The sequence below is a fragment of the Trachymyrmex cornetzi genome, unplaced genomic scaffold (assembly GCF_001594075.2).
Source record: "Trachymyrmex cornetzi isolate Tcor2-1 unplaced genomic scaffold, Tcor1.1 scaffold255, whole genome shotgun sequence".
Taxonomy (NCBI): Eukaryota; Metazoa; Arthropoda; class Insecta; order Hymenoptera; family Formicidae; genus Trachymyrmex; species Trachymyrmex cornetzi.
In genome coordinates this window covers 442773-461891 of record NW_017297220.1, presented here as the reverse complement: position 1 = coordinate 461891, position 19119 = coordinate 442773, and the positions used below count along the sequence as shown (strand labels likewise).

Below are 19119 nucleotides of genomic sequence, written 5' to 3'. Positions count from 1 at the left end.
CTCTCTCCCCCCCTCTCTCTCTCTTTCAACTTAACAAAACTATTTAAATTTATATTCCAATTACGATCAAGTTGAAGACAATGAAATTTTTTGGCACCTGAATTGTTTTTCGCAATACATCAGCGATCATCTCATATAAAACATCTGTGAATGCATTTCCGTTGACTGCTGAAATAAAAAATTCAGAGATGTGTATGACGTATTTGTGTACTTTGATGATGTATACAGAGAAAATAAACATTTTAGCCGATTTTCAACTTGGTTTCTGTCCCTTAAGAACCAAGCCGAAATGTGCAAATAAATTCCAGTTTTGGTTTAGATATTACAATGGGACATTTGTTTACAATAAATAAATATTTATTCAATTAAAAAAAATAATATTTCAATTTTTATGTACCATTTTTATTTTTTCAATTGAATAAATATTTATTTGTTGTAAGCAAATGTTCTATTGGTACTATATATAAGCAAATATTTATTAAAATTTCGTAAATTCTTTTTTCAGCACAAATTTGCAGTATTCTACCAAAATAATTCGAGCTTTGATATCGTGATAATTCATAACAACTTTACGACGGTTAAAATTTTAATTGTCACGAAACTGTAACAATAATTTATTATTGTGAAGATGTCATGTCACGAATTATTACAATATCATTTTCAAATATTCCTTTTTTCAAATTTGAAGAGTACAGCTTGTTATACAGGAAAACGATTTGGCTCAAATTTTATAAGTAATTGATGAAATTAATGCTTATTTGGAAAGCTTAGAGAAATAGTATAGATAGTATAAAAAAGTTAAAATAAGTTAAAATAAGTTCGTTAGAATAAGTGTATTGATTGTGTGATGAAAGCTACGTTGAAAAACGAAAAAAATTGCCAAAAATCATGCGTTTTTTCCATCAGACCGAGAACTTTTCGAACTATCCCCATACATATGTACATATACACACACTATACATACAAAAATTTCTCATTTTTCACGTTTCTTCAAGGAAAAAGTTACATGATCTCGACACCGTCTACACAAATGATACCGAGAAATCAGACGGTAGCAGAATGATGACAAATTTATTTATTGACAACAATGATCTTTATTTTTATAAATAATTATAATTGTTTCTGAATAAATTTATATGTAAAAATCGAAGTATAATACAGAATTTTTTTGACAACTGGGTATAATTAAATTATTTCAGAGTCATACATTTTACTATTAATTGAGCCATTTATTTCCCAGGCAAAATTAAATATTTATGTGAAATTTTTTGTAATGTACGTTTTTGTAATATTTCAATAAAATGTTTCAGAAATATTTTGAAAACATTTGTAAGACGTTTTAAAATATTTTCCAATTGACATTTTTAAAATGTTGTACGTTTCATAAAAAAATTCTTAAATATTTCAAATTTTGCAATGAAACATTTTTTGAAAATATTTCTGAATATGATGTATGGATTACCTGTATCTTTATTCTTCTCATGAAGGTCTATGGAAGGTCTTTCACTCATGACTAAGTAAGATGGCCTATGAATTTTACACCAAGAACATTAAATTGTGAGCGATTTGCGATCCTCCCAAAAAATCAACGGCTCCGTACTGATATATAAAGATAAATCGGATTCTTAAACGAAGATCTCCGATCATAATACACCTGCAATTTACGCCGCACGATACATTACTATTACTTATTAATTAGCAATTGTTAATTTTTCTTTAGATTTCCTAAAGTACGACACGGTTGACAGTGTTTGGCAGCGAAACGCAAAATGTTCGATCCCGATCTCGACTGTGCATATTTCGCTCCGTGCATGCGGATTATTTAAACGTACCGATATCGGTATTTATCTCATCATGAGTACAGTGCGCACTGTACTAGTCCGAGAGGACATATGTACTTTAGATGATTCTTTGACGAACGTCGTATCCCGATTCTCAAGTGTTTTCCGTGCGTCGCATCGATAAATCCTCCCGCCTCATCGTCGTTTAAAAAGAACATGCGTACTCAGTGCTGATAAAAAACAATTATCTCCGATTTAGACCCGTTTCTACCAATGTAGATCTTTAATCTTAGTTCAACTTACTCTTTATCTTTTTCTAATTCTCGGAACTGGAAAAAGATGAAGAGTTAGTTAAACCAAGATTAAAATTAAACTATATTGGTAGAAACGGGCCTTAGAGAATGAAATTTTTTTTCAATTTAGTAAACTGCATAATTTTATTAAATTATAAATGATTATAATATGAATTTAAACTATGTGAAAATAAATCGATCTAATTACATAATAAAAAATTATATTTAATTAAAGAGGATCTTAGTGTTTAAATATTCCTATGTAAATTTAAAATATATATTATATATTTACATTACAACTGTTACAATTGTAACCATCAATTGGAAAACATTCTATTTTATTTCTTAAATCGATAGCATCTTTTAATTTTAAAATATACCATTTTTCAATTGCATTATTTTTCTTCAATCGATTCTACTCGAGTCGATTACTCGTTTTTCTTTCCGAAAATATATTATGTCACTTATCGTCGTCGAATGATAAATTTATTGAGATTAATAAGCTTTAAGACGAGTTTTATGAAGGAAATAAGATTACAAAATTTTGTATTATTTAGTAAATTACAAAAATTATAAAAGTTTTGTAATTTATTTTATTTTGAGAGTACATTTGTCATAATTAATCATTATTATTTAGTTAATTTTAAACGGATTTTTTTTACAAAAATCAATAGAAAATCAAAATGACTTTATTTTACCATTATAAAAATCAAAATGATTTTTGTTACAAAATTTGATTGTTTTATTAATATTAACTATAAAAATCAATATAAAGTCACCTTTTGAATTTTTGTAAATTTTTTGTGTTACGATCTTTACTGCGCGATTGGCCGGTTCACTTACGCTACAATGCTAAAGCTTTTTTTAGGTGCCACAGTTTTTAATCTGTGCGATGCATGAAAAATAATTGGCGTACATGTGTACAGCGATTTGAGTATTTATCAGTCAAAGTGCACATGTCCTCTCGGGCTTATTCAGTACGCACTGTACTTTAAACGTCTTACGCACTGAGTGCGACAAGTACATGCACTGATAAGCAATAAGAAACACTCTTGATACACTTTCAAGTTTTTTCTTATTGTATTTTTTTCCCATCATCTTCTTGTGATTCTGTCAATCGCTGATGTTTCTTTTCTTATCTTAAAATTACCGTGTTATATGCTCTGAAGCCCATTTCGTTGAGGCTGTTAGAGTATTTCATTTCTGGTGAAACGTAACATTCAAAGGATTTTGGGGCCGCTGATTTCGAATCCGGACTCAAAATTTGAAAATTTAATATGGCTGAACCACTATGGCGGACGAAAATGATAAAAGTCTTTCGAGTTTAGTTAAACGTAGTGTTGTTAAAAATCTTCTGATTTCAGCGAAATATAGTATTAAAGGGTTTAGGAATCGCTGATTTCGAATCCAAACCCGAAATTGGAAAATTCAAAATGGCAGAACTAATATGGTAGACAAAAATGATAAAAGTCTCCTGATTTTAGCAAAATGTAGTGTTAGGTTTGTTTTGGTTTTCGGCGTCGCCGATTTCGAAATCGTATCCAAAATTTGAAAATTCAAAATGGCTGAACCGATATGGCAGATAGAAATTCTAAAAATCCGATTTTAGTGAAATATAGTATTAAAGGATTTTCGGAGTCGCTGATTTCGAATCCCGACTTAAAATTTGAAAATTCCAAATGGCTGAACTAATATGGTGGACGGAAATGTTGAAAATTCTCCGATTTCAGAGAAATGTAGTATTAAAGGCTTTTCAGAGATGTTATGTCGAATCCGAACTTAAAATTTAAAAATAGAAACTCAAGTTTGAAAATTCAAAATGGCTGAATCAATGTAGAATAGAAAAATTAAAAATGGCTGATTCAATATAGCGGACCCTAGCAAACATGTGACTTGGCATTGTTATATAATTTTTTTGTCATTACTTACAAGTAAACCTACCCAAGTGTCAGTGACCAATTTTGATGTAACTTGGCATACTTTTAGAACTCACAAAAATAATCGATACGTATTTTTTTATATCTGCAAAGAAGAAGGTTTAAGGGTTGAAACTACCCCTTTTGTTGCTCAAAATTCCGAAAAATGATATAAAAATGTGCAAACTCTTATGAATCTCGTATAGTTAAATATAATTTCTTAATTCTTGGTATTAAGGGGTTTTTGGGATTGCTACTTACGAATCTGTGAGGTTAGATTTAAAATAATTCAAAATGGCGGATCCAATATGGCCAAATGAATTTTCTAAAAAATATTGGATTGTAGTAAAACTTTATATAAAGTTATACTACATAATATTTTTACTATAAATATTTTTTAGAAAATTCATTCGGCCATATTGGATCCGCCATTTTGAATTATTTTAAATCTAACCTCACAGATTCGTAAGTAGCAATCCCAAAAACCCCTTAATACCAAGAATTAAGAAATTATAATATTAACTATACGAGATTCATAAGAGTTTGCACATTTTTATGTCATTTTTCGGAATTTTGAGCAACAAAAGGGGTAGTTTCAACCCTTAAACCTTCTTCTTTGCAGATATAAAAAAATACGTATCGATTATTTTTGTGAGTTCTAAAAGTATGCCAAGTTACATCAAAATCGGTCACTGACACTTGGGTAGGTTTATTTGTTAGATGTCTTAGAACTATAACAAGACAGCTTTATTGCGTAAACGAGACATTCTGATTTTGCAAATATGATAATTTTGTTACATGTCTTTGTCATATATTTAGCACATAACATAATTATATAAATTAAATGTAATTAAATTACATCCATGTATCATTCTATGAATGAGACATAACAAATACAAAATACATTTACAGTATAAAGCCATAATGGAAAAAGATGTAAATTATACATGTTTTGGTTACATCTGCAGGAATGTATACTGTAGTATATAACAGTTATGTGACTAAAATTATGATTGTATTTTCCTATAAAATTACATTACTACGATGTAATCTAATTTCATAAATTATACGTTACTTTTTCATAGTGATTACATTTGTTTAAAGAATTAAAAGAAGTGAGAATTTGTTATATAAACAAATCAAAGAACAATAAATGTGATAAATTGAAGGAACAAATCGATCAGTAAGTACTATTGCAAATTATTTCTGATTATTCGTCAATAAAAAAATAATCAAAATAATCAGTATCGCTAGCAAATAAAGTCTATTCAAAACATAAGTTAAATTCTATATAGTTTGCTTCTATTATGCTATCAGTTAAATATTTTTATGCAGTTAGATAATAATATATTCGATTGTTATGTTGATTTTTCCTTTATAGATGTAAAACTATAAAGGATAAGTATTTAACGTGGGTAGATTATTATTTCCTAACTAACAAAAGAGAATAAATACCAGCGTATTATTTCGTTGGCACGTAATCTCCTTAAATATTAATAATATTAAACTGTCAGCATAGGCACGAAATTAAAATAGGAATAGTATAAACAATCCTTATTGTAGGTATAAGTGACGTTGGCAATGACTCGATCACAAGCGTGCGATTAGCTCAGCGTAAATGTTATTAGGCTACCGTTCTAGGAATCGTGGGTTCAAATCTTGGCGGTGATACGAATGCGTTTTTCAATAATTAATTATAGTTAATAAGACAAGAATATAGGTATGCGAAACAGTAAATAAGTTGAACTAGAAAAATAAATGTAAATAACAACAAAAAGTTTCTTTTTTGTTAAGATATAACCGTAATCTTTTTATTACATAAAAAATAGTTTTTATTTAAGAAAATTTTTTGTTATGTATTAAATTAAAAATATATTGCTTTAAAAATATATTGCTTTCATTTAAAAAAAGTTGCAAAACACTACAAACTATATTTTAAATTCTAATAGCAAGAAATAACCAAAATACTTTTTCAAATCAAAGAAATTGAGTAAATGTCAATTAGTAACAAATAAATAATAATTTCATCCATTTGTGATGTTACAGTGACAAATTTTGCATTGCACAAATGTTACGTATGCATTTCATCTCAATATATGATTGTTATATATTAACCTTATCGTCGTTTCATATTTAAATCATATCACTGTTATGTAACTAAGTACTGTAGATAAAATGGGACAACAAATTTGAGAACATTCTCCATAAATTCACGTAACTTTTGACATAACTGTTACGAATCAAAAAATTAAAATTGTGTATGAGTTACGTGTTTAAGATATATCTGTGTTTGCTGGGACGGAAATGAAAATACCAAAAGTCGCCCGATTTCGGTGAAATATAATGTTAAAGGTTTTCCACCCTTACAACACCGATTATTCCGGAAAGTTTTCAGAAATGTTTCAACCTTTCACATCTCATGAATAACAATTCCGAAAGGAAATTTAATTTTTTAATTTAATTTTATTGTTCTGCAATATGTCATATGAAATGTTTTAATAGCTAAAATGTTTACTAAAAACTTCCAAGACCATTTATTCGGACCGGATTGGAGCTCCAAGTGGCTTAAGGGATGTAACGCAAAAATTGAAACTATATGAATATGAAAGCGCATAAATTCTGTGTATTTGATTTTCCAAAAGGACTGTTATTAACACATGGAGGGAGGGCTGACTGACAGCCCACTCAGATCTCACACAAAAAAATTTTTTTTTATCTAAACGAAATGAGCGAAAAAATTTTTTTGCTGATTTCGAGAGCGTATTAATAGCGCATTATTATAATATATAATTTACTCATGAAGATTTGGTTAGCGTAACTATTATAATACAAATAATAGACGTTTTTGCCTTGAAACCTTAATCGCTACATGTTGTATCTACAATTTTCATTTTTATATAAAATACTATGTATTGTTAATTAATATTATTAAACATAAAATAGCTGAGACTGAGTGTCTTTTGAAAATAATATCAATAATATTAATTGATAAAAGTCTCTTTTTTTTGTATAAAACTAAAGTTAAATTCAAAAGACAACGCGTGTGAAATATAACGTATACTGCTGTTATCTAATAGTTTCTTTTAATATTATAATATATGCCTTCATGCTTCTAATATTAGCATATTTGTAAATGTGATTTAATGATTTTGTTTTATTGTTACACCCAAGGACATTTTTCATAGATCAAGGCACATATTATTGAATTATTTTGAATAAATTTCCATCAAAATTGTTTTCATTAGGAAACACAATAGAAATCTAGGAAATGATTAAATAATTTCAATCGAAATCCATGAGCTGCAAGAATTTGTCCGATTAACGCACGAGAAATTATCTGGGCTTAGCTGTTTTTTACGTCGACCTGATTAGATCGATCGGTAAAAAGTTTGCAGATCTGTGACTTTCTGGAGAGCATGGCGGGCGCACATTATAAGAATATAGGTATGTGTTATTTTCAAAAAAATCATCAAAAATGAAAAATTTTATATTATTAATTTTTATATTTTATTTTATATAAAGTGTTCTCTAATTATGTCTAAATAATTTGTATAAAAATTGAGGACATCTAATTGATTTAAAATTTATTTAATTTTTTGTTTGTCTTAATTATTATAATACATAAAATATTGTTTAGAGCAATCTACAGATTTGATAAGATCATAGAATTACGAATTAAATCTGGTTTTTAAAATAGATTTTAATAAAACTAATAATTATTTGTTCAAATAATGTTGATTTGGATCCACATTTTAAAAGTTTTCATTTTAAATTATAGTAAATTATTTACGGCATAAGCCAAATTATTTATTGTTTCTTTTAGTCGATTTCAAAGAGTATTTATAACAAAAATGTTTTGAATAATTTGGTTATTTTAGTTGATTTTTGAGCTGATATTATATGTAGAGCCAAAACATCTTTAATCAAATTAGCATTATACCTAATCGACTAATAATACTGTTTGATCACGCAATCTTATAATCACTGTATGACTGTATCGAGATAATTGAATCAACTTAAGTAATCGGAACGCGCTTGTCGCAGTTGGCTTTTGCATTAAACATATATAATAATAATAATAATTATTCGACTATTCTAAGTTCAATATCTCAAGCTCGACATATTTATGCTTATATTAGATAACCCAGATCGGAGGACAAATCAATTTTTATATACACATAGATGTATACAAATATTCATTGCATGTATTTATGAGGACAATTTGTATTATCTACATATTTTACGTATTACGAATTTTTCGATACATATGTTGACGATCATCTTATCTCAGTGGAATATGAGAGAAAACTTTCTACTAAGATAAAATTTTAATGATATTCTCGTATCGTTATACAGTTGGAGAATTTATATGGATTATTTTTATGCATGAAAAAAAGTATTTTTATCTCGCCATTGGGATTAAAGTCGGAAAGAAAATGTTGCGTAAAATTAGAAAAATTAATAAATTATTGCACGATAAGTTGTATTTATCTTTTTTATTTTCACGTTTTTGTATCATGTTTATTATAAAAAATTAATATTTTTTATAAACAGCACTTATCATTCTAATTGTTCTGCAAATATCACAATTTAAGGCTCCTGACTACTCAGCCAAGAACTCTGCGTTGACGGTGGCGACACAGTATCAGACGGCGGTCTGGCAAAATCGGTAGCCACACACTTAAGCACGAGCCCATGCTCGCTTGCAAGCACACGGACATGGGATGTGCTTGTATGTATGTTACAGCGCCACACCACGATAAATGGCCGAACTTATAGGCTTGGAAAAGTGACATTTTGACCAGTTTTGACGATGAAATTTGTGCACGGTGCCATTTCGTTATTATTTGCTGAATTGTGAAAACGTGACTTGTCTCGTACTTATCAAAGTCTTAATTTTCGATAAAAACTAAAGTTATCTTGAAATTTTATACGTAAAAGTGTATATTTCACTCGTTTCAACAGCTGTTAAAGCATGTGTTTCTGCCAGAATATAGCCTCACTATACGAGTCTTTCACGACCATTTACTGACTATCAAAGGAGAAAAGGACAGTTTTCATCGATTTTTACAAGTGTTTTAAAGCGAACCCATCGTTTAATTTCATCCAAATTATCTCTGTTTACAAATGGCATCGTGCGTAAATTAACGTGTCATTCCTCGCTTCTGACATCACGATTCCAACATGGCCGTCGCTACTACTCAGGGGCCTTAATCCAATACTATTATCAATTTCATTGAATCTAAAATAAAAAAGCAGAAGTTTGGAAGCCTTTTTCCGAGAAGGAAATTAGACACAAGAAATCTAAAATAATAAATAAACGAGTCGATTAGTCTCTCCACGTGCATAGAAGCTTGCAGCAACAATGCTGTAACGTTTGCAATATTACTGCAATTAATATTGCTGTATAAACTAGAATCTTCAAAAAATAAGTTAACTGACAGTCAGTTTTCTTCGTTTTCGATCGTAATAATAATTTATAAACCGAGAATCATGATAAAGTGATATTTCTTCGCTTTATACAATGCAACTTGAAAATCGCGTTATCGGTTATAATAAACAAAGATTTCAATAAAATGTACAAAAAAAAAACGTTTTCGTCTATTTGAAGTTTTTTCATTAAAGACTTGAAGAATTACTTTCATTATCAAAACATGCTTCAAAATAAATACCATGTAATTATATAAATGAATAACTTTTTATTAACAATTACGTGGATTTCTCCATTGATCCTCTTATTAATATGATTTTATCTCAACATCTGTTCTTTGCTTTATTCTAGTTAACATTAAACTAATTACATCAACTTGTAGATAACATTTCTTATATACATAATCTCTAACTGCAGAGTGGGAATTACATTGTCCCATTGAAAGATTTTATCGCTGACGCAAACGAAAAGATCTAAGCGTTAAATTGTTTTTGACAGCTCCAGCTTCGCGGTATGAATAGGTCTAGGTAGTAATTGGGATGAGGTGGACAGTTGTACCGAGCGTAAAATTCCATCGCGTATAAATAGAATAGGAGGCCGTTGCCGAAGCTCCAACTGAACCACATCACGACGCCATTAACCTTGATGAAGAACATGGGGAAACCTAGGGCGGCGAAAAAGATGAACAACATCGGGTAGAAGAAGCCGAAGCTGAACGCGAGTATATACTCGTGGAAAATGGCGGAGACGAAGAATACAGCGGTGACTGACAGCGTCCGATTGCGCGGCACCACGATCTCGTACATGTCCTTATATATATACGTGTATAGCCAGTCGTGCACTACCACGTTCCACGTGCGATAGAACGTGTGATAATTTGTGCTGTTCCACCAATCCTGTAACATAAGCGATGCAGTAATTCATGAAGCTACAGTTTACAAAAGTCGATAATCTCTAAAAAGTTCCGGAAGCTTTCGGAAGTTATCGCAAATTCTCTCGTGTAAGGAAAATATCTTCCTCGCAGCTATTTCTCTTATAAAATTACTGTGCAAGTTATAGGGTCAATTCTGGATCCAAGGAATATTCAAAGGTCAACAAGAAATCAAAATGACTTTATTTTGATTTTTAACGTCAATAAACAGTCAAATTTTGTAATCCAAAAACATTAATTTAACTTTCATGACGTTAAAATAAAGTTGTTTTGACTAATTTCTGCTGATTTGGTATATATTTAAGTTATCGCTTATATTAAAGCATGTAAGATATACTGCGATATAACTCTTAAAAGTAGATATATCTACTTGCATATCCTTCGTACAACTATTTTAAAAGATAGATAAAGATGCAAATATATTTACCTTGTAAAACAATCGATCAGCGAACTGCAACATTTCCGCCCAAGCGTTCAACCACGAGTGCAGTAGGAGGTATTGTCCAATGATAAAGTAGAGAAAGCCGGGAATACTAGAGTCGATGGCATTCGTGATAAACCATTTCTGCTCCAAATATTGTGTACCGAACACGTGATAAACTGGTAATATAAAGCGTTCTAAGACAAAGGTGAGATAAAGGAGTGCTAGGCCCACTTCAATGAAATTTTGAATCACCACCTTCCACCTAATTCTTTTCGTTCTAAAATAATCAGTTAAGCTCGAATATAGATCTTTTTAAAAATTAATATTAAGTGTCTCTTAATATTAATTTAACATAACCAACAACAGTACTATTAAATTGTTTTTTAAATAGTGCGATAAATTAAAAAATTTAATGACAGAATTATCTATATTGAGAAAGTGAGGATTAAGAACATTTTGTTTATATTAAGTTTAGGAATGATCTCCGAAGTTTTTTTTTGAAAATGTTTAAGCCATATGAATTCAGTATAATCCAAATTAAATTTAGTTCTTGATTGAATTTTATAATTATGTAACTAAAGTTATCTTTTTCATCGCACAGTTAAAATCTCAGGTTAATTGTTAATTTCCCGAAAAAATGTTGAATGAAATATCTTTACCTGGGATACTCATCGCGGTACACAAGAGTCGGTGCGAACAAGAAATACAGATATTGTGAGAATTTGGGGTAATTCGGTCGTGGAGTTTCAGTGTGAGGTTTGTATGACAAAAATCTAGGTGCTACGCTTCTGACAAAAGCGTGACTCTTCATTGTCATACGTATCTAAAGAAGCGAACATTGTTTTAAGTAGTAAAATTTTTACTCCGACATCTATTGTAATGTTGAAATAAAACATTCAGTTATTCTATACATTTATACAAAGTAATTTAAACACAAATTACGTAAATGTTTTCAACAATAGGAAAAAATCTCATTAACACATTTTATTAATTTAAATAATATAATATATTATAGGACCGTACATGTGATAACACAAACTATAGAATCGAAGCCTTGTCTTGAAACGCTAACTCTACTAAACTACCGCAGTAATATCACGAGTTAAATTGACTAGCAATTTAACAAATTTTTGATGCTTATTCGCATCTTCTAAAATTTTATTAATTTGTACTTTAAATATGTGCGATTGATTTACTTTGGCATATATTTTTCAAAAAGGATTCGAACTTTTTACTTTTAACGTAATTTAAAACGTTATAATCGTAGATTTTTAAAGATGCGTACTTGTTCAAATATAACAATCATATTGCAGCCAATGGAGAGATTCACGTCGAGCATCACCTTAATAGGAAAAATAATAAAGAGAATTTGATACAATATAAACATTGATAGCCAGCTGTAATCCCACAATTTCCGGATGGAGGCTGCAAAAAGAAAATATATAGTTAAATCGTTTGAATTAATTAGTATTATTAAATATAAATTGCTTTAATCATTTAATATTATCTAATAGTCTTTATAATTATTTGTTCAATTATTTTTGCACTGTTATTGTCGTACTATAATTTCTATTCAATTAATCAATTATTTTAACATAGAAAGGATTATTTAAAAAATTGAGATTTTATTTTATACACTTATTTTAATCAAATTACTCTTTAAAAGATTTACTTCCAATTTTAAATTTCTCCAATAATTTAACTTCCTTATTGTTTAAATTAAACACATTTATCTGAGGTTGAATTGAAGAAATTGTTACATTTTGGCAATAATTGGAGTCGTTGGTACGCCCAGAACGTAAAAGTCACGTAGACACTAAGTGTCAAGGCTTGCATGAATAACCAAATGTAGAGGCACGTTGGAAATTTTGCGAAACCAGTCCGTAATGTGTTGGTACCAAGACGGATCCTTTAAGAATCATTAATTAAGAAAGAAAAATTAGGCGGTAAGAACATACATTTTCATATATTTTAAGTATATATTTCACGAAGCGATATTTATGTTTTTACATGAAATCTGACGATTCTACGATGGAAGCGAGTTAGATTCCTATTGAGAACTTACGTTCCTGTCTCCATGATATCGAATGCGACGGTGTTGACAAGCAGAACTAGAAAGGTCATTACGAACAGATTGTATATCGCACGAAAATGCGAGATCTTCAAGAGATCAGTGAACAATGAGTTTCTCTCGAGGAACTCCTTATCCGGCAATGCGTTTTTCTTGCTAGATTTCCTAGAGAAATAACGGAAATGCAAATATAATCAACATGTTACAAATATATTTATTGGTAAATACATCTTACAACAAATATATTTTATTGATATTTTACAAATTCTCTAAGTTTACGTGCATACATTCTTACGTTAACTTTATGGGTGCATTCAATAACACAGTTGCTCATTGAGTGGCTAAATAACAGTCGAATGTGATTGGTTCTTATTTTTAAATCCAATATTTGTCAGATTACCTCCTCAATTATATTATAGAATCGCAATATACTTTATTGGATGTTACACTTTCAATATAATATTTTTTATATCAAAGCATGAAGATATAAGAATTATGTAATGAAGATTTTATTTTATTTGAACTTTGAACTTTATAATACAATGATATTAAAATAAAAAAATAGATCTAAGCAACAATGTTGCAGTATTTCACAGTGATATATTTTGCTTAAAATTGCTATAAACTATCGAATATTTTTAGATCTATCTACCCTATCTGTACCGTGTACTTTTAGGAGCATTTGTTGCTCGAAGCTTTTTCTCTGTTGTTGTCATTTCTTACCTTTTGTCACGATATTTGTCCATGATGTACAAGAATTTCTCGTTCTTTGCCAAAGGTATCTGTATCTTTCGCAGAATCTCGGACATCATCTCGTCAATGCGGTTGTTAACGTATCCTGAAACATCCTCTCTTATTTCCTGCAAAGAAATACGTCTTACAACAAATAATACGCTGGAAAGCCACGTTTCTCTCACGAAATCGAATATTTACGGTTTAAGCTTTTATTATAGACTTCACTATAATAAAAGCTTTTTTGAAGGTAAATGGTATTAATTTGATACATTCAGATATATTTTTTCGCACCTGTATTCTTTTCCGTAATACGTCAGCGTCCACCTTATGTAAAACATCCGTAAACGCGTTTTCATTGTCTGTCGAAAAGAAAAATACATGTATAGACTCTGTTGCGTTTTAATCAATCCAGTCAATTTTTTCCGAAATTATTAGTGATACAAAAGAATATTTTAAATGAAAGTGAAATGAAATGGTTTCAAAGAAAAAAAAAACGTATTTTAGTTACAATGTTTTTCTTGCCGCAAAGGTGGTAAAAAGAAAGACATGAAGAGATAATTTCCATTTTTTTAATGGAATATTATGTAATTGTTTTACATAATATAATTCCATTAATTACTCTGCATATAAAATTAACTATTAAAGAAGAGATAATAGCAGAGATAAAAAGTAAAAGTAAAAAAGTATACAATTTCCACATTTTTTTAAAGCAATATCTCATTATTTTGTGCATAAAAATATTAACTTACAGTCATAAAAAAATTAATAATTTACAAGATATTTCGTATCAAAGTTGACTAAAATAAAGCATAAAATATCTCGTAAACTATTGATTTTTCAATAACTTTATCAGTATTAGAATTGTCAAGTGTTACAATTAATCGAGTCGTTTACTTACCATGTTTATCTTTTTCGTGAAAGCTTGTGTCACCAGTATCTTTAACATTCATGATTTCTATAACAATAATTTAATGATTAAATGGGAATGGCCCATGGGTCGGAAACTTTTCTCCGAGAATATTACACTCTCTAAGCAACTCTATGTTACGCACTGTGTTATGTGATTTGCAATCCTCCCAAAAAGCCAATAGCTCTGTACTAGTTTATAAGGACAAACTTGATTGTTATGGATCCTTAATAAATTTTCAAATATTTCAAATCATAATATTCGCGATCAACACCGTCACGCATATGTTGCTATTAGGATAACTTGATTGTTATGGATCCTTAATAAATTTTCAAACATTTCCAATCATAATATTCGCGATCAACACCGTCACGTATATGTTGCTATTACTATTTGATTAGCAATTTTAATGTTAATTTTCTTTTAGATTTCCCTTCATTTAGAGTTTACGCGATCTAACAGTGTTTGGCGAGGTACAAACTGCAAATCCCAGTTGATCTCGATTGTGGACGATCTGTTCCGTGCACGGCTCTATCTAAACTGCTCGATCGTGTTTATCGTTCATGAATACGGTGCGTACGTACTGATTACGTCCCCGACGGATACGTGTCTTCGGCTGATAGATTCTTAGATGACATGATACCGTACATATTTTCGTGTGTTGTACAGAGTAATCTTTCAGACTTATTATTGTTTGAATTTAGAAAAAACACGTGTCTTCACGAATGTGCCATAATAAGAGAAATTCTCTCTCTCTCTCTCTCTCTCTCTCTCTCTCTCTCTCTCTCTCTGATTTAGTCAAATATATATTATCTTTAAATTTATTAAATTTCATTTAACTTTTTAATTTAAGAGATTTTATAATGTTAATATCCGCGTATTTGAAGGATTAAAATCTGAAATATGTAAAATAAGAATAAAATTGAAATACATTTTATATACTAGGGCTGCGTTCCACTTAACGCTCATAACGCTCGTGGAATCATTTCATCCTTGTCGTTTATCAAATGTTAAACAAGGACAAACGATACTCGCGAGCATTGCGAGCGTTAAGTGGAACGCAGCCTAAATATAAGTAGGGTAAAAGCAGGAATTATGGAATAGCTTTTTTTAAATTAACATTGCTCCGATATAAATGCATATGAAGACTTCAAATTTACACAGAACTCTTGAGGAATATGTTAGCTACAACATCCAATAAATGAAAGTCGCCAAAATTTAAGTCCAACGTCAATATTAACAAAAAAGTCAAAAGTGAGAAAATGGGGGGGTCTAAAAAATGGGATGTAATATGGAATACGGATGAAATTTTGACCATAGTAATAAATCGCAAATAAATTGATAAATCACAAATAAACTGATATAAAATGCATATTATGTATTTTATATCAGTTTATTTGCGATTTATCAGCTTATTTGCGATTTTTTATTTATCCATTTTTTGTTTATGCTATAATCTAACCTAACCTAATCTGATCACGAATAAGTTGCTGACATGCATGGAATCTATTCCATATTCTCAACCCTCGATGTATTCCACATTACCTGCATATCGTCATATGACAAATAAAGTCTTTCCGTAGCAATAAACAAATTTGAAATAGCAATTAATCTGCATAATATTATTCATGCAACATTATTAAAAGCGTCTGTGCAATATAAGATTTAAAAAAACTTACCTTCAGTTTGTGAGAACACTTTTTAGAAAAAACTGCAGAATCTTCTGACGTAACGAAAATGAATAAATGTTAATTGTAGCAAAACGGTTGGTCGGTCCTAGTTCATTGCTTGTTATGACATATTTGGTAACAGTTGCAATAACTTTCAGCGATTGCCGCCAGATGCAATGCTTTGTTTAAAAAATAAGCCACTATTCCATATTAGTAGCCATAATCCCTTATTTTACCCTATATTCAAGTCTATAATGGTTATAACTAGATCTTCTGCTCAAATAATTCCCAGTGAATTATCTATATCCTATATATATACATGCATATATATCATATTTTTGTAGTTATGTATAAACAATAATAAGATTTTATTAAGACCGACGTGAAATTAAATACTAAGTATAAGCATATTCAAACACATTTTATACAGGGTGTCCCCAACATACGGCCCCACTCGTCTTGAGCAGGTAGAGCGGAATCGAAAAGTCCTCTACCATTTTGCAATTTTCGCAATAATTAACAAGATATTAATTACTAAAAATTGCAAAATATTGGTTTTGAATAATTTTTTACTCAAATACTATCAACTTTACAGAAAAACTGCAAGAGACAAAAATTATTTATTTTCTTCTCATAAAGTTCTGAGAATTTTTTCAGAATTTTTTCAGAATTTTTTAATACCATATTTTCTCACGTTGGTAAAAATTAGAAAATGCAGAGTACTAAAAATTTTATAATAAATTCTGAAAAAATTCTCAGAACTTTATGAGAAGAAAATAAATGATTTTTGTCTCTTGCAGTTTTTCTGTAAATTTGATAGTATTTGAGTAAAAAATTATTCAAAACCAATATTTTGCAATTTTTAGTAATTAATATATCTTGTTAACTATTGCGAAAATTGCAAAATGGTAGAAGACTTCGACTCAATTTAGTCCGCTCTACCTGCTCAAGATGAGTGGGGCCGTATGCTGGGGATACCCTGTATATGTATATTACTATATAATATGCATAATATAAATGAAAAAATAAGTGCTTTTATAATTGTAGATCGTCAAATTAAAAATGATTATTTTTTAATTCTATATTTTTAAAGTATTTTATGTTTAATTTTAGAATATCTCATTTTTCCTTTAAATTAATTTTTTTTAGTCGATTCTACTGGAGTCGATCTTGTCTCTCTGTAAAAACATATTACGCCACTTATCAGTTGAATAGTTTTATTGAAATTAAAATGTTTCTGACGTTATATGAAACAAACAAGATTGCGGAGTCATATCCTTTCTTCGAGCAGACTTCACTTCACCGAAATCTTAATTTGTTGTTTAATTACGAAGATACACGACAATGAAAGCATTAATGTTATGATAAACGGCTGTTCCCCTCTGACATCTTTGTGATAAGAAAAGTTTCGATGGCTTGGACTATTTTATTATAAAACGGTTGACTGTCGCAGAGATACGAGACAATCTAATTACGCTTTATTACATATTTATTTTTCATCTTTAGATTCCTTTCATTTTTGTCGAATTTTTTTGCAGCCTCGTTCTTAAACTAATTTATCGTAGGATTTGGCAACTCGCGCGCGAATGTTAGTTAATTATAATTAGGGATATATAAATTGCAGACATAACATGCATACAATTCATAACAGCTTCGCCCAAGTTATTATAGACAGTTCTTATGATAAAACTGACCTTAAATCTTTTCTGTGACGCGGTGCGAGCGTGTGCGACAAGTACATATATATATATATATATATTTATTATGATAAGTTGGATAAACGCCAAAGCAGTTTTCGCTTTGAAAATTTTATTTGTTTTACTCGTTGTATCTAAAATTTTTACATTTTACTCATTTATACATATAATATATTAATATTATTATATTATTTATAATTTTTATTAACGTAAATATTATGATAGGAAAAAGTGGGAGAATTGGGCGCACCTAAGGGAAATTTATTGTTCTGGAACGATTTTCCAAATTCAAAGCGATATAAGTATGGAAATAAAAATTATAAACATTCTTCTACCATTACGTATCCTGATATTGAACAGATGTTCATTCAATAAGGTTGTATTTGACAAAAAGAAAAAAAAAACAGAAAAGCGAAGAAATTTCTCGCTCATCGAGTAATTATGCGCATGGATTGGGTAATTGTGCACAAAGCAAAAGTTGTAGGAAACGAATGAATTATACATGGAATGAATGTATTATGGAATGTTGACAAAGAAGTCAGAAAATATATTTATTGTATTGCATTGCATATTAAATACATTTTAAATATATATTAGGTCTACAAATAAGTTCTAATCCTTTTTTACAGAAAATTGATATTTATATATAAAAAACTAAAGCACATATCAGTCCTGAAAATAATCTTCATCACTTTCGACACACTTTTGCCATCTCTCGGGCAGCTGGCGAATTCCAGCTGCTCGGAAGAACGATGATAGTTTTGATTCAATAAATTCGGTTATAAAATTTTCGACCTCTTCGGGTGTTTGAAAGTGCGTATCAACAAGAGGGTGCTGTAGAGAATGAAAGAGGTGGAAATCTGTATGGGTTATATTTAGATAGGGTGACCATCCGTACTCTTTTTCCCGGACATGTACTCTTTTTTCGGGCGTCCGGGGGCGTCCGGGTGGGTTTTCAATATGTACTCTTTTTTTGTACTATTTTTGGGACTTGAGAACGAGCATGCACTTTCTGCACTCAGCTTCTCTCTTTTCAATGTCCTAGCAGAGCGATTGAATGTGATTGGTTGGAAGTATAAGTAATAACCAATTACGTTTACGTCGGAACACGGCCAAAGAGTATTGTGAAAGATACTATAAGGAAATCTAGGAACCAGTGTTGGAACGTATCTAGGTAAAAGTATCTAGATACAGTATCTAGATACTTCAGCTGTACCTAAGTGCATTATCTACATTCTTATAGGCGGAGATACCTGTATCCGT

General features: G+C 29.9%; 1 protein-coding gene across 1 annotated transcript in view; it reads right to left on the bottom strand.

The window, feature by feature from the left end:
- Positions 1–14676, bottom strand: part of LOC108761595 (sterol O-acyltransferase 1) — a 15319-nt gene extending 643 nt beyond the window's left edge. The window contains exons 1-12 of the mRNA XM_018508206.1: positions 14481–14676; positions 13874–13941; positions 13571–13707; positions 12842–13012; positions 12537–12685; positions 12062–12201; positions 11436–11599; positions 10780–11053; positions 9941–10317; positions 3951–3962; positions 1463–1527; positions 98–168 (exon numbers count right to left, since the gene is read on the bottom strand). Of these exons, the coding sequence (XP_018363708.1) occupies positions 98–168; positions 1463–1527; positions 3951–3962; positions 9941–10317; positions 10780–11053; positions 11436–11599; positions 12062–12201; positions 12537–12685; positions 12842–13012; positions 13571–13707; positions 13874–13941; positions 14481–14532 (1680 nt within the window). The 5' untranslated portion in view covers positions 14533–14676. The remainder of the gene's footprint in view (positions 1–97; positions 169–1462; positions 1528–3950; positions 3963–9940; positions 10318–10779; positions 11054–11435; positions 11600–12061; positions 12202–12536; positions 12686–12841; positions 13013–13570; positions 13708–13873; positions 13942–14480) is intronic.
- Between the last annotated feature and the right edge of the window lie 4443 nt (positions 14677–19119).